Genomic DNA, 15,362 nt, shown 5'->3' on the forward strand with positions numbered 1-15,362 from the left:
AATAAAAATACTTACTCTGAAGCCAGCTTGAGATGGTTGTGTCGTCATGTTTCATTCTCTCCTTTTCTGGATTAGCTAAAGCTTCAATGATACAATCTTTCATATATTAAGAAAAAAATTTGTCACCACATCCCTAACAAAGACCACTAAAACAACAACAACAAAAAGCCACCCCTTGGAAAATAAATTGTTAGCTCCAATTTATTACCAATTATGGAAAAATACACTCACTGTAGTACCAACTTTTCTTTTTTAGCCTCTTTCCCAGCTTTCAGCAAGCAGATTCTAACTATATCAAAGATATTTAGTAATCTTAACATTGTCTTTCTCAGTATACAACACAGACACACACACAAACTCCCAACTGGTCAACCTCTCGATCAGCCAACTGAATCAACCTCAGATGGTTGCTAAAGGAACTTAGAATGAAAATAAAACATTCACCACTAAGATCTATGAAACGTGAAATCTATGTTATTACTTCACCTGAAAGGATACAGGCCAAGACGTCATAATTCAACGAAGTGAGGTATTTCAATGAATCTACTACAGGCGTTATTAAGTTATCATACTTCTGTATTTGTGACAAGATCTGGAAGACAGCAACAAAGAATAAAAGGCATTGACTAATCAAAAGAGAACTTTTATCGTGCTAACTAAATAATGGCTACACTTCTTTATTTTTCAAAAGAAATAATGCTTAAAATTAGTTTCCTTCCATTGTGTATTTATATAAAACCTACTATTCTATCATTTCCTTAGAAAATATTTTCTTAGGCTACAATTTCCAATTAGGAAATAATTCCAGGGCATCCAAACTTGAATTTTGGAATTATAGAGGCTAGACTTATGTCAAATGTGTTTTAGAAATCTCTTTCTAAACATGAAAGTGTCACATCTGAATCACAATGAAATGCTGTTCAAATGTTTCTAAAAACTAAAATCAACAAATAATGCATCACTTTATTAATGTTTTTATAACTCAAAATGTGGTACACAAGACAATGTTAGTCTGTTTAATAACAGTAGCACTGTCACTTATTGTTAGAAAAGTAGATCAATGTGTTAAACATATTACATACTAAATTTTGTTTTTAGAATAACCATACAATGTTTCATTTGCTAAAGTTTTTGTCCCCTAAAACTATCAAACATTTTTAAACTACATCATTCTATTTCCACTTGTGCTGATTTAAAGACTACAAAAAGAAAAATCCCTGAAAATAGTATTAACCTCAAAACATACATAATCAAACAAAATGGTTGGATTGCTGTGGCTCAACTTCCCAATTTGTCTTCCAGAAGGCTTCACATTTTCCTTGGTTAGACGCCTACAAGGGGAGAAAAAGGTGGCAGGGATCATCTTAAGTAATTTCCCTTTTAATGTTGGTAGCTTTGTTACATCATGAAAAAAATTTTATTTCCCAAATATCCAAAATGGATCCATGTAAACAACCACCCTCATCATATGCTTTACTACAGGACTTGGGCTATTTTGATTAGGCATTCTCCAAAAGGGTATTAAAATTTTGTATTAATGCTTAACATTTACAATATACACATGTTCATTTTATAATAATAGTCTAATAAGCATTAAAACTCTTAACGTACTCTACAAGTACATAAAACTCTTCTTACAGAGAATAATTATTTTAGATTTAGAAGGGCTCATTATCACTTTAGGGATTAAGATATCAAATTTGGTGTAATACTTTGAAATGCCTCATGCCATCTGTCTCAATGACCCTAACAGAGTAATAGCTAATGCTGCACTCCTTGATATAAGAAGTTCTCTGGTTTTCATATTCAAAGTAAACAATTCTTGAAAAATCAATTCTACTCTTGTCCTTCCTCTTTAATTCTCCCTCTACTCAGTATTCTTTTACTAACATTTTGGAAATTTATATCTACAAAATGCTTACAAATTCAAAACAATTATTACACAGGATCTTAAACTCTTCTGATGAAATTACTACATAATAAATCTAGAAACCTGAAAAACTAACAAGTGACAGGAAGCTTTCTAGAGTGAAAATGTAATGAAGCAAATAATGAATTTAGTTGACAATTCAAGGAATGTGACCATTCTGGAAGTGACAAACTTGATATAATTATCTTAAGAAACTTATGACAAAACTGATCCATTAATCAAAATTATTTCATCAACAACTGCTTCCCTTTCCCATTCTGCATGGCCCAGTTTCTTTTTGTCCCATGGAAAAGAGAGACCCATCAGTTTTAAACTTTGGCTATACTCTGTTCTACTTTGAAGCTTTATTTGAAGCACAAATAAAGTTCTACCACCACCTGCCCTTACTTCTAACCCTACTATTTCAGGCAAGCCCTCCTACTTACCAAAGCCAACCCTTCCTTTCCATATTTTTTATCCCATTCCCTTCTGCTTCCTCTCCCCCAACACCAAAAAAAAATAAATAAAAGGAATATTCTCTTGATTATGTCCTCCTCTCAAGCAACCATGGTGCTTGGCATATGGAACACAATCAATGAACATTTGTGGCATGAATTACTGGATGCCCTATAGAAAATTCATGTTTTAAACAGTAATCAAAACTTGTGAAATTCCCAAGCAATAAATTAATACATTCCATTCTCAACTTAAAAAGTTCAATCAATATCAAAATCATATTATTCAAGGCTGGTGAAACAGCTGAGCTTACAAATATAACAAAAATCCGAGTACATTCAAAATTCTGCACATATTCTTCTGTGATAAACATTTGTATTAATTTACTTATTCATTAATTCATATTAATGTCTTCTGTGACAGGCAAAATGCTAAGCACCAGGAATACAAGGATGAGTAACAGCACCTGCTCTCAAGCTCAGTCCAGCTGGGGAGGTAGATTTAAAACCACTTAAAAAATTTTTATATTCTTAAACAAATAGAGCAACTTATAGAACAGTACTTATTATATGCTATCAATAGTATAAAAAGGGAGGGAATAATAAATTTGTATTCACTTGCATATACATAAAAATAGCCGGAATGATAAATAAGCAACTAAACAGTGACCACTTTTTCTTTTCCTTGGGAGAACTGAGTGGACAGGGTGAGACATTTTTTACTGTCTACCTTTTCATATCTACTACAATTTAAACCATGTGAATATATAAAATAGTCCAAAAATTAGATAATTTTAAAAAGAAAAATAATCATAGCAATATACATAAGCGGTATGATAGTAGTTATATGCATATGACATAGTGGTAGCACAAATAAAGAACAATCAATTGTGCTTGGTGGTATGTGCAAGGAAAGGCTTCACAGAGGTGACACTGGAGCCCACTGTCCAATGATGAGGTCACCAGATGGAGAGAGGAAAAAGAGGTAAGGGAAAACCTGTACAAACAAAAGAAACAAAAATTTATATGCAAAGGAAAAGGAGACCATAGCACACTCAGGGAAACATAAGTGGGCTCAGTACAGCTAGAGGTAGAATTGGCGGGAAATGAGGATGGAAATAGGGAGAGACAGATCATGAAGGTTCTCTTATATCATATGCCATAAAATCTGACATATAACCTGCAGGCAATGCTTAGTCACCAAAGGATTTTGAAGAAAGAGAATAATACAAGGCACTATAACAATCCAGATAAAAGAACTAAGTTAGTGGTGGTAGAGAGTGGAAGAGACAGATTCAATATTTAATGTATCGGGGCTTCCCTGGTGGTGCAGTGGTTGAGAATACGCCTGTCAATGCAGGGGACACGGGTTTGATCCCTGGTCCAGGAAGATCCCACATGCCTCGGAGCAACTAAGCCCGTGCGCCACAACTACTGAGCCTGTGCTCTAGAGCCCGTGAGCCACAACTACTGAGCCCGCGCACCTAGAGCCCATGCTCCACGACGAGAGAAGCCACCGCACTGCAATGAAGAATAGCCCCTGCTCGCCGCAACTAGAGAAAGCCCACGTGCTGCAACGAAGACCCAACACAGCCAAAAATAAATAAATTTATCAAAAAAAAATTTAATGTATCATTAAATAATCCATATAAAGCACTTAGTTCAGCACCTACCACACATAGTAATGGCTTCAAAAATATTAGTTGTTGTTAAGCTAGAAACTCTACTTGGGGAATTTTTAAGCCTAGAACTCTTTTGGAAGGACCAGTTCTAATATCATCTCTTTCCATGCCTTCCCCAACTTCCATGGGGTGAAATATTCATTCTCCTCTCTATCATCCCATAGAACTTTATACATATTGTATAACAGCATCTATTAAACCAGACTGTGATTGTGCACACACCTGTTTCCCTGGTAGACTGTGACTTACGACAATATCACTCAGCAAAGAAAGTATCACTGGGGGCTTCCCTGGTGGCACAGTGGTTAAGAATCTGCCTGACAATGCAGGGGACATGGGTTCGAGCCCTAGTCTGAGAAGATTCCACATGCCGCAGAGCAACTAAGCCTGTGCACCACAACTGCTGACCCTGCGCTCTAGAGCCTGCGAGCCACAACTACTGAACCTCACATGCCTAGAGCCTGTGCTCCACAACAAGAGAAGCCACCACAATGAGAAGCCCGTGCACCACAACGAAGAGTAGCCCCCGCTCGCCGCAACTAGAGAAAGCCCGTGCACAGCAACAAAGACCCAACGCAGCCATAAATAAATAAATGAATAAATTTACTATTTAAAAAAAAAGTGTCATTGCATACTGTTAGTTAAACCAGTGAATGTACTACTTCTAATTAGAATAACCATACGACTGCACAAATGTAAAAGAAATGATAATAAACAGCCTTGCTGAAAACCCTTGCAATACAGCAGTGTAATTAGTATCTAAACCAATACTGATCTGAAGTATACAATTTTCATAATTAAACTTCAAACAGTTTATCAGGAAGTATCAATAGATTAACATCACTCTTTTGTTTTGTTTTGTTTTTTTTGCGGTACGCGGGCCTCTCACTGTTGTGGCCTCTCCCGTTGCGGAGCACAGGCTCCGGACGCACAGGCTCAGCGGCCATGGCTCACGCGCCCAGCCGCTTCTCGGCATGTGGGATCTTCCCGGACCAGGGCAAGAACCCGTGTCCCCTGCATCGGCAGGCGGACTCTCAACCACTGAGCCACCAGGGAAGCCCCACTCTTATGTTTTTAATGACATGAAGATAAAGCACACAAATGAAAAAACTAGAAATTTTTCAAAAGTTGACTCCCTAAGGAGATAGTTCTGCATGATTCTACTAGATCTTCCAGAAAGAAAAAATAAATCTTTATTATAACTTTCAACAGAAATTCCTAGAACTTTGACTACCTTGTACAAGCCACTGAATGTATTATGCAAACTGAGCGAAGGTTACACAGTATGCTCTCCTTTAAAAAAAAAAAAACCTCATCCTATAATATAATGCATCCTAAAGAGGATTTTTATCAGATTTTATAGCTGTGCAAACATGACAACTACAAAAACTAGCATGGTAGTCAAAATGAGCTAAAAACCACAAAAATTGATAGTCACTCTATGTGTAGTATATAATTAGCTACACCATTAGCAAATACTCCTGGGCTTCCTCAAAACTGAGGCTCAGACATAAGCTGGCTGAAAGAAAGTAAATCAGATCCAGATATTAAGAAGAAAAATAAATTAAAACTTACTTCATGATATATTTGGCTCTGTCTATTGTTTGAGCTTTAACTTTTACTAAAAGTGGATGGCTGTTGTAAGTTTCATTCTTCCACTGGCCATACAGACGATATCTTGAAAATGATGAGATGAAGAATTAGGAAAAGTTAAACACTTAGAGGTTAGTGCACTAGAATAGTAGCTAAAAATACAAAAATACTATGTATTTACCTATGCTGATATGGAAATGTTTTAAACATTCCCCACAGTTCCTCAGACATACAAGCATTGCAGTCCATCAAAGAAAGAGATGGAAGTAATACCTGGTCAGTAATGCTAAGCAAGCAGCTAAGGATAACTTCCTATGAAAAATGGAGGAAAAATTATTTCAGTTAAGAGGTGCATATTAACCCCCCCCCAACAAATTTATGTAAGCCTTGGAAAAATTGCCATTCCTTGATTTAATAACACACCATATCTAATTCCCCACACTATCACTGTACTTTTCACAATGGTTATTTGTGTTTCTCCATCTAAGAAAGCAAATGAGGTGAGGGAAGGAAAGGGGTAGCAAGAATGAGGGACTTTTTATCCCTTTTCCTTTCTCAACATGGTAATCCTCAAAAACAGGAGGCTGTCAATCTTAAAAGATACTTTGTACGATATGCCAAAAGCTACATTCAACATGTAAAGTATAAAATAGTTATTCACATAGGTGATTAAAGCTTGTTCACAGTAAAATTTACAGTATGCTGTACCTAGACAAACATTAGACACATTGGATTTCTAGTCTCTTACCGTCTTCTCTTTATCTTCTTGTTTGCTTCCATCAGACTGAAACTAAAATTAAAAAAAACTATAAATAAAATGCAAAAGGGTTAAGATTATGCTGTCACAATTTCATTTCTAATTTGAAAAAAAATTAACTTGCATGTAGTTGTGAATTATTTCGTTACTTGTTACACACATGTAGATTTTACATAGTCAGTATTACCAATTAACATTTTAAATTCTCATCTACATTTCTAACCTCCAAATAATTTGTGACATTCATGAACTTTAAATGCCAGTTTTATAAGCCAATTCTTTTCTCAACCTCATTATCACAAACCAAAGCATCCTAAAACTGATCTGAGTATTTATTATAAAATTGTAGCCAGCACAATTTAGTTATAATGCATTTGCATTTCTCCTTCAAGATGTTCTAGTTTTCCCCTTCAGAATTGGTAAAATCTAACACTAAAGCAACGACAACAAAAATTAAACCCAAAGAAATCCAAAGCTATGTTTTAATTCACCACCACTTAAGCCCTAAGAAATAGGCCCAAAATATTAATACCATTGCTGACAAAGACCAACCACTTCCTAACTTGGACAGACTGAATGAAAAAGCGTGGGTCATTATTTTATCAGTGATTTGCAGGTGGGCTGCTGAAGTGCCATGTTTGACAATGCTGTCTATACATACAAAATGAAATTGTGAGTAACATTTGTGTGTGTATAGGCAGGTGGAGTGTTGGGGGAGTGCGCAAAGGCCAAAAGGACAGGTGAAGCACTGATACTCAAGGACAATCTAGATTTCTGGAATGTATTTAGCTCAATACCAACTATGAGAAAGGGAAAAGCTAATATGCAGCTAACATACCTTATTGGTAGATAAGGATATTTTGTGCATGTATGCTTTCATGCTTGAGTAAGTTAATGGGTGTTACTACAGGGAAGTCTAACTTCCGTGCAACGTTTTCACATAAGAGTAATTCAGGGACAGCCATGTTACCTTGATGGGAAAACATACAGAGTCACACTTTTTTAACTGGCAGGTTAAAAAGATATGGTTCCCTTTCACAGAAACGATTATTAAGTCAACATACATCCTGGTCAGCAAATAAGGAGTCAGGTTATGAAGGAGTGGCCTGGCAGAAAACAAACTATATAGTTGCTTTTATTTTGTTGGAAGGGGATGGTAATTCTGGTGGCATACTGTGTGTACACTGGGAGGCAGAAATAACGGTATGTCATAATTGGAAGAATCCAGTTTATAGGGTATTGTGTTGGGGATAAAGGCAGTTAAGCTACTCCTTTGCTAGCATACTATCATTCAAATGAACCTAATAAAGCTATAAATAGTTTTCTCCATACAAATAAAACATTTTCTTAGTTACTAAGCTGTCCTAATTCCTCTTACTAGATACTTATATTAGTTTCTAATGTCTGTTTGTCAATTCTCTAGATTTCACAAGCAGGAAAATTTGAAAGAGAGAAAGAAATATGGAAAGCACAAGGAAACTATCTAGAAGAGCAGTAAGAAAAGGTTTCTATCAAAGGCTAATTATAACCAAGATGAACAACAACAAAAAAACAAGATGTACATACATGTAAAAGTGATTTTCTTTACACATTCCACTCCCCTGATGCTTTTTCATTTAGTTTAACTTAATTTGCTTTTTAATTCAGAGCACATACAAAACTCTCCATTCCCACAATAGAATACCAGAAGTTTTATTGAATGGCCAGGCAGAAGTTGAAGAAAGAAAGGATGGGGAGGGACAAAAGACATTCATTCATTCATTCATTTGTTTACTATGTGCCAGGCACTGGGAATTCAAAGATGAACAGTAGAGAGTTCCTATCTTTGAGGAACTGACAAGGCTACTTGTCAGTAACCATCTAGAAAATCAGTAAGAATCTGTCAGTAAGAATCTAGAAAAGAGAGATCTTTCAGGATCTCTTTAAGATCAAGACTACACTTACCAATGTACTGTTAGGAACTGAATTTTAAGTTTGAATAAAATTGAGCACTCACAATTATGTCTACACAGACCATCAGCTATAAATGACCCCAAGCAGGTTCCAATCTTGCCCTATAACAACAGAGCAGCTGACAAGGCTGCATAACACTACTGAGCACTGCCCCCCCCCCCAAAAAAAAAGCAGGTTCATCAAGAAGGGGCTTTTGGAGAGCTGAGAAATAAAGGCTGGAGTAAGTCATAGATATAACTAGATAAATTACTTTTTTATTACTAATGTCCTGTTTTTAGTACCTCTAACCCATGAATGTTTCAAATGCTACTTTAGAGCAGGGGTCCCCAAGCCCCAGGCCGAGGACCAGTACCGGTCCATGGCCTGTTAGGAACTGGGCCGCACAGCAGGAGGTGAGCAGCAGGCGAGCGAGTGAAGCCTCATCTGCCGTTCCCCATCGCTCACATTACTGCCTGAACCATCCCCCCCACCAACATCCATGGAAAAACTGAAAAGGGAAAAAAATGAAAAATATTTAAATTTGTGACTTAGACTACATCTAAGTAAATTATGGCATTACTGTCACCGTCCTTATTAACTATCATTCATTGAGTACTACATGCCATATAATAGGCTAAGAACTACACATTTATGTCTTAAAACTACTCTAATAGAAGAATCTTTTTGTTAGGGTCTAAATAAGATCCATCAAAATAACTTAGAAATAGGAAAATATAACCTATAAGTTAAAAGTTATGGGAACCTAGCCAAAGCAGTCTTGAGGGGAAAAAATGGAGCTGGAGGAATCAGACTCCCTGACTTCAGACTATACTACAAAGCTACAGTAATCAAGACACTCTGGTACTGACAGAAAAACAGAAATATAGATCAATGGAACAGGTTAGAAAGCCCAGAGATAAACCCACGCACCTATGATCAACTAATCTATGACAAAGGAGGCAAGGATATACAATGGAGAAAAGACAGTCTCTTCAATAAGTGGTGCTGGGAAAACTGGACAGCTACATGTAAAAGAATGAAATTAGAACACTCCCTAACACCATACACAAAAATAAACTCAAAATGGATTAAAGACCTAAATGTAAGGCCGGACACTCTAAAACTCTTAGAGGAAAACATAGGAAGAACACTCTTTGACATAAATCACAGCAAGATCTTTTTTAATCCACCTCCTAGAGTAATGGAAATAGAAACAAAAGTAAACAAATGGGACCTAATGAAACTTAAAAGCTTTTGCAAAGCAAACTACAAACAAGATGAAAAGACAACCCTCAGAAAGGCAGAAAATATTTGCAAATGAATCAACGGACAAAGGATTAATCTCTAAAATATACAAGCAGTTCATTATCAAAAAAACAAACAACCCAATCAAAAAACGGGCAGAAGACCTAAATAGACATTTCTCCAAAGACGACATACAGATGGCCAAGAGGCACAGGAAAAGCTGCTCAACATCACTAATTATTAGAAAAACGCATATCAAAACTACAGTGAGGTATCACCTCACAGCAGTCAGAATGGCCATTATCACAAAATCTAGAAACAATAAATGCTGGAAAGAGTGTAGCGAAAAGGGAACCCTCCTGCACTGTTGGTGGGAATGTAAACTGACCACTATGGAGAACAGTATGGAGATTCCTTAAAAAACTAAAATAGAACTACCATATGACCCAGCAGTCCCACTACTGGGCATATACCCAGAGAAAACCATAATTCAAAAAGAGACATATACCACAATATTCATTGCAGCCCTATTTACAATAGCCAGGTCATGGAAGCAACCTAAATGTCCATCAACAGATGAATGGATAAAGAAGATGTGGCATATATATACAATGGAATATTACTCAGCTATAAAAAGAAACAAAATTGAGTTATCTGTAGTGAGGTGGATGGACCTAGAGTCTGTCATACACAGTGAAGTCAGAAAGAGAAAAACAAATACCGTATGCTAACGCATATATATGAAATCTAAAAAAACCCCAAAAAACCAAAATGGTACTTATGAACCTAGTGGCAGGGCAGGAATAAAGACATACACACAGAGAATGGACTTGAGGACACAGCGGGGAGGGGAAAGCTGGGGCGAAGTGAGAGTAGCATCGACATATATACACTACCAAATGTAAGATAGATAGCTAGTGGGAAACAGCAGCACAGCACAAGGAGATCAGCTCGGTGCTTTTCAACGACCTAGAGGGTGGGATAGGGAGGGTATATGGGGATATATGTACGCATATGGCTGATTCACTTTGTTGTACAACAGAAACTAACACAGCATTGTGAAGCAATTATACTCCAATAAAGATGTATTTTTTTTAAAAATGGAGAGATGTGTCCATACTACCCTTGACTAGTTCACTCATGAAACCCCAGCAACAAAAATTTCCTTTATTTGATAATTCTTTGATTTGTTACTAATTTATAACAAATTTCAAAAATGAGAGGGAAAAAAACATCTATCACTACAACGTAAAGAAGCTAAAGGCATTCCTACATAAAATCAAATCTACTCTTGAGGGAAATGAAACTGCTACTTTAAAGTGGCATCTTATATTTAAAGACAGAAATAGATTAAAGTATATTATTAACGCTTTTTTAAAAATCATCAAAAGCTAGTGTAGTGATAGCTTACATAAGTGATAACTTATTATGATCTAAAAAATTCATGACAACTATTTTTTTAACTCTCTAAAATTGAATACCTAATTATTAGTATCTAATTCATGTTTAGACGTATCTCATTTGATCCATATTGCAACCCCAGGAGCTAGATAAGCCAAATATTATTACCACGAATCTCTGGCTTAGAAAAGTGACCAGCTTAAGGTCACATTACTAGCAAGTAGCTAGCAGCTCATCCTGATGAAACTAGTTCACCTAATTATCAATTTCTAATGCTTTAATTACTCTGTTTGGGGGACAACCTTAAATGAAGAATCTGTGGGCAAGGTAGGTTCCAAAGTCAACACATAAAGTAAAAATTACATATACTCACAATTACCCTACAAAAATCCCTTATATCATCTATAAAGTATACAGACACATTATCTTTCATTTAAGTCCAACTCAAGAGTCTGTTTTTCCCCTCTAATATTAGGAGAAATCACTAAGTGACCATGAGACGTGAACATGAAATAAAGTGACTGGCTTGCATTTAGGGGGCCATGTCACACGAAAACACAGTTTAAAAACTAGACTAACTGAATGTGGTGAGATACTCTCTAAGACACCTGAGAAACTGAACCAAAATGAAAGAAAAGAATTTCTCCAATTTCACCCTTGCTCCTAGACATACACACTGAGTATTTTGATGGAACAAGTCTGGCCACATTCACATAAACTAAGCACAGGTATGGTGTAATTCCACTGTACTTGACTGACTCCCATACCTTCATCCAAAAGGAATATTAATTTTGAGCTCTAACCCACACAACCAAGTTAGATCTTCAATTTTGAAAAGAAATAAATGGACTGAAGCAGGATCACAGGCTCTCCCTCCCCTAATAGCTAACAAAAACCAACAAACATCAAGTCAAAATTCTAAAGTAGCTGGTTCATAAACTAGAGTTTCAGGATCAATGGTATTAAGGTACATTCTCTCCCTAGGAACCCAAATTTTTATTATGAAAAATTTCAAGTTTACATAAAAGTTGAATGGATAGTATACTTATCCATAAACACCTATATATCTACCACGTAGATTCAACAATTAATATTTAGCCTTTTTTTCTTGACCAAATAAAATGCAGACATGATACTTTATCTCAAAAAAATTCAGTGTGCATCTCCTAAGAATAAGGACAGGGACTTCCCTGGTGGCGCAGTGGTTAAGAGTCTGCCTGCCAATGCAGGGGTTCGAGCCGTGGTCCAGGAAGATCCCACATGCCATGGAGCAACTAAGCCCGTGTGCCACAACTACTGAGCATGTGCTCTAGAGCCCTCGAGCCACAAGTACCGAAGCCCGTGCGCCTAGAGCCCGTGCTCCGCAACAGGAGAAGCTACCGCAATGAGAAGCCCGCACACCGCAACCAAGAGTAGCCCCTGCTCACCACAACTAGAGAAAGCCCGCGTGCAGCAGCGAAGACCCAACACAACCAAAAATAAATTAATTAAAAAAAAAAAGAATAAGGACATTCTTCCACATTACCACAATTATCATAATCACAACTATTCCGAATATCATCTAGTACCCAATCTAAGGTATATCCTGACCCTCTGACTCTAGGTTTCTCTAAGCTTTATCTGTGAATCAATTTAGTGCACTTTGGCTCTTTACCAAAGGCCAACATAAGAAATAGCCATATAAAGAGACAGTGAGATAACTGAATTAAGATGACAGAGTGAAGCATAAACACATAATTTCTCTCCCCCAATCCCTAATGCAATGAACAAAGTACGTCTTCCTATTTGTTTGTTTTTAATCTCCCAAATTCACCACCAACCAAGCAAAAAAAGAGGAAATTATGCTATTAACTTCAAGGTGATGCACACACAAACACACATAAGATTCTGAACTACAGACAGTGTGGTATGGCGCCTGACCTTAACCCAATCCCCAGAAGTATCGAGCAAGGAAGGTAAGTCAACAAAATCCTTCAGGCAATGTGGCCTGCAAGGTAAATAAGTAGCCTGAGGAAAAACCCTTGTGAGTAGAAGCCCAGCAGGACTCCGGCTACTAAGGCTTGCTGTCTCTCAAAGGAACTGTGCTCAGATGGATGAGAGAATCAAACTCCAAGGGAGTTGGATACCCACTTGGTTGGGCATGCCTAGCATAGGATGGGTAACAGGATCTCAGAAGACAAAGCAGAGGTTCCCTAAACTGGGGGCTATACTCAGCCTCACTGAGCTTATTCACTCCCCTATCCCAGACTACAGAAAACATTGAAAAGAGAACCCAATACTCAAACTGTAGCTTGAGGGGAGAAGGACTGGTCATAAATAAGGTAGGAAGGGTGTGAGGATTCACTCACACTGTATCAAAAAGAAGTTGTCCATATTAAGATGAAAAGAAATGCTTTGGCTACTATGGAAACATAAATAGTCTAAAAAAATCATATAAAAGACAAATGAACTTAGTCTGGAAGAAAGTAGAACACAGAGGGCAGACAGATTCTCCAAAAGTATCTGCATATTGTCATAGAAAAAAATACTATGAACTCAGTAAGACAAGAAAAGCTTGGATATGAGATACACAGAATGAGATGAAAACAGAGACTGCAGAGATAGATAAAATAAAACACCACTGATACAGATATAATTTAAAATAGCAAGGAATTTCAAGAATCGAAAAACTTAGACAACCAATCATTTCTTCAATTTTAGACACACTACATTTGTATAGGCAGTAGGGCATGGTGATTTTGAGCTTGGCCTCTGAAGCCAGACTGCCTGGATTGAACTTGCGTATCTGTCCCATACTAGCTGTGTGACCTGGGACGAGTTACTTAACCTAGAGCACAAAAGGCTTGGTAAAGATTAAATGAGCTGATGCATGTAAGGTACTAAAATAGGGCCTGACACAGGGTAAGCGCTCAGTATTAGTAATCACTATCAGAAACAACTTAATCCACTAACATCAGCTGGACGCAAAAAAGCACCAAGGAATTCATCTTTATGTGTGTAGGTGCTATCAAAAACATTTAAGTATGTCAGGTGAGCATGTTAAAGCTGTGCTTTATAATTAAAGAAAATTTTAAAGATACCAAAACGTGTGCATTCATATAGAAATATCCTATAGAGCCACCTCCCTCTTTTAAGCCTGAAATAAGGACCAAAATTGGTTAATATACTAGAACAACAGTTCTCAAAGTTTGCTCTTTGGATCAGTAGCACCTGGAAACATGTTAGAAATGCAAATTCTCGGGTCCCACCCAGACCTACTGAATCAGAAACTGAGGGTGGAGCCCAACAATCTGTATTTTAAGAAGACCCCCAGGTGATCCTGATGCATGTAAAGTTTGAGGTTCACTGTACTAGATAGTCCTATACTACATACCTCAAATTTCAGAAATACATAACCACATACACATACACACACACAATCAGAGACATAAATGATTTCAAATAACTATAGGCTGAAAAGACTATTCTGTTAAGTGATATCTAACATAAGCTATTTTTTAATATGCATAATTTATATATACAAGCAACCTCAAGCTTATGAATGAGAGATTTGTTAAAGGTTTGTTCATTGTAAATACATTATTTGGAACTAAGGTCATATTCCCCCTTTAGAAGCAATCTTAAAAACTCGTGTTAAATTCCTAGCTAGGCAACATAAGCCTTTTAAACCTATAAACACATAATGATTTGTTACAGTGAAATGTTTTTAGGGTAAAAACAATGAACCAAAATTCTAAGTCAGATCATTGGAAAGATTCACTTTTCCTACCACAACCTTAGCAATGAGAGAAGACAGATTTCTTCCCACACTGGGATCAAAATAAACTTTTTCTGCTTCCCTTCTGCCCTTCTACCTCTGCAAAAATAGAGACTAGAGTTAGGGGCAGGCACCAGACACAATTCTGATAGAACAGAGATAAATGAGGGCTGCAATGGAGATGGCAGAGTGGAAGAGAAACAGCTTTAGCACCTGTGTATCCTGATAACAATATTGTATCTGTATATGTTTATACATATGTCTATATACGGGACTTCTACAAGTTTGATGTTCAGTCTCCTGCTTACAAGTTTATGATACTTGTAGCCAAAGAAAGAATTTCAGAACAAGAGATCTGAACATTAAGACTTTCAATGAAAAAGAATAGCATAAAAAAAAAAGAATACCATTAGTGGGTAAAAGTAAGATGAGAAAGAGGCTGTTTACATTGTCTCAAAGTATCTCCCCACAGGATACATATTAACAACAAAGAGAAAAAGAATAACTACACTGGAGAAACCTGGCAGCCATCACCTTAACCAAGTGATCGATGTTAACATCACCAGTAATGGGACAAATTTGACTTCACATGCTTCCCAATACGATGCAATGGGAAAAACAAGTACTAGTT

General features: G+C 36.8%; 1 protein-coding gene across 2 annotated transcripts in view; it reads right to left on the minus strand.

Moving 5' to 3' along the window:
- Window positions 1–15,362, minus strand: part of THOC2 (THO complex subunit 2) — a 95,391-nt gene that overhangs the window by 26,638 nt on the left and 53,391 nt on the right. For both annotated transcript variants that reach the window (XM_065900326.1, XM_065900325.1), the window contains exons 13-18: window positions 6,388–6,429; window positions 5,821–5,951; window positions 5,622–5,723; window positions 1,247–1,331; window positions 499–592; window positions 16–96 (exon numbers count right to left, since the gene is read on the minus strand). In XM_065900326.1, coding sequence (XP_065756398.1) covers window positions 16–96; window positions 499–592; window positions 1,247–1,331; window positions 5,622–5,723; window positions 5,821–5,951; window positions 6,388–6,429 — 535 coding nt within the window. The remainder of the gene's footprint in view (window positions 1–15; window positions 97–498; window positions 593–1,246; window positions 1,332–5,621; window positions 5,724–5,820; window positions 5,952–6,387; window positions 6,430–15,362) is intronic.

Source organism: Phocoena phocoena, chromosome X (assembly GCF_963924675.1).
Source record: "Phocoena phocoena chromosome X, mPhoPho1.1, whole genome shotgun sequence".
In the NCBI taxonomy this organism is placed as follows: domain Eukaryota; kingdom Metazoa; phylum Chordata; class Mammalia; order Artiodactyla; family Phocoenidae; genus Phocoena; species Phocoena phocoena.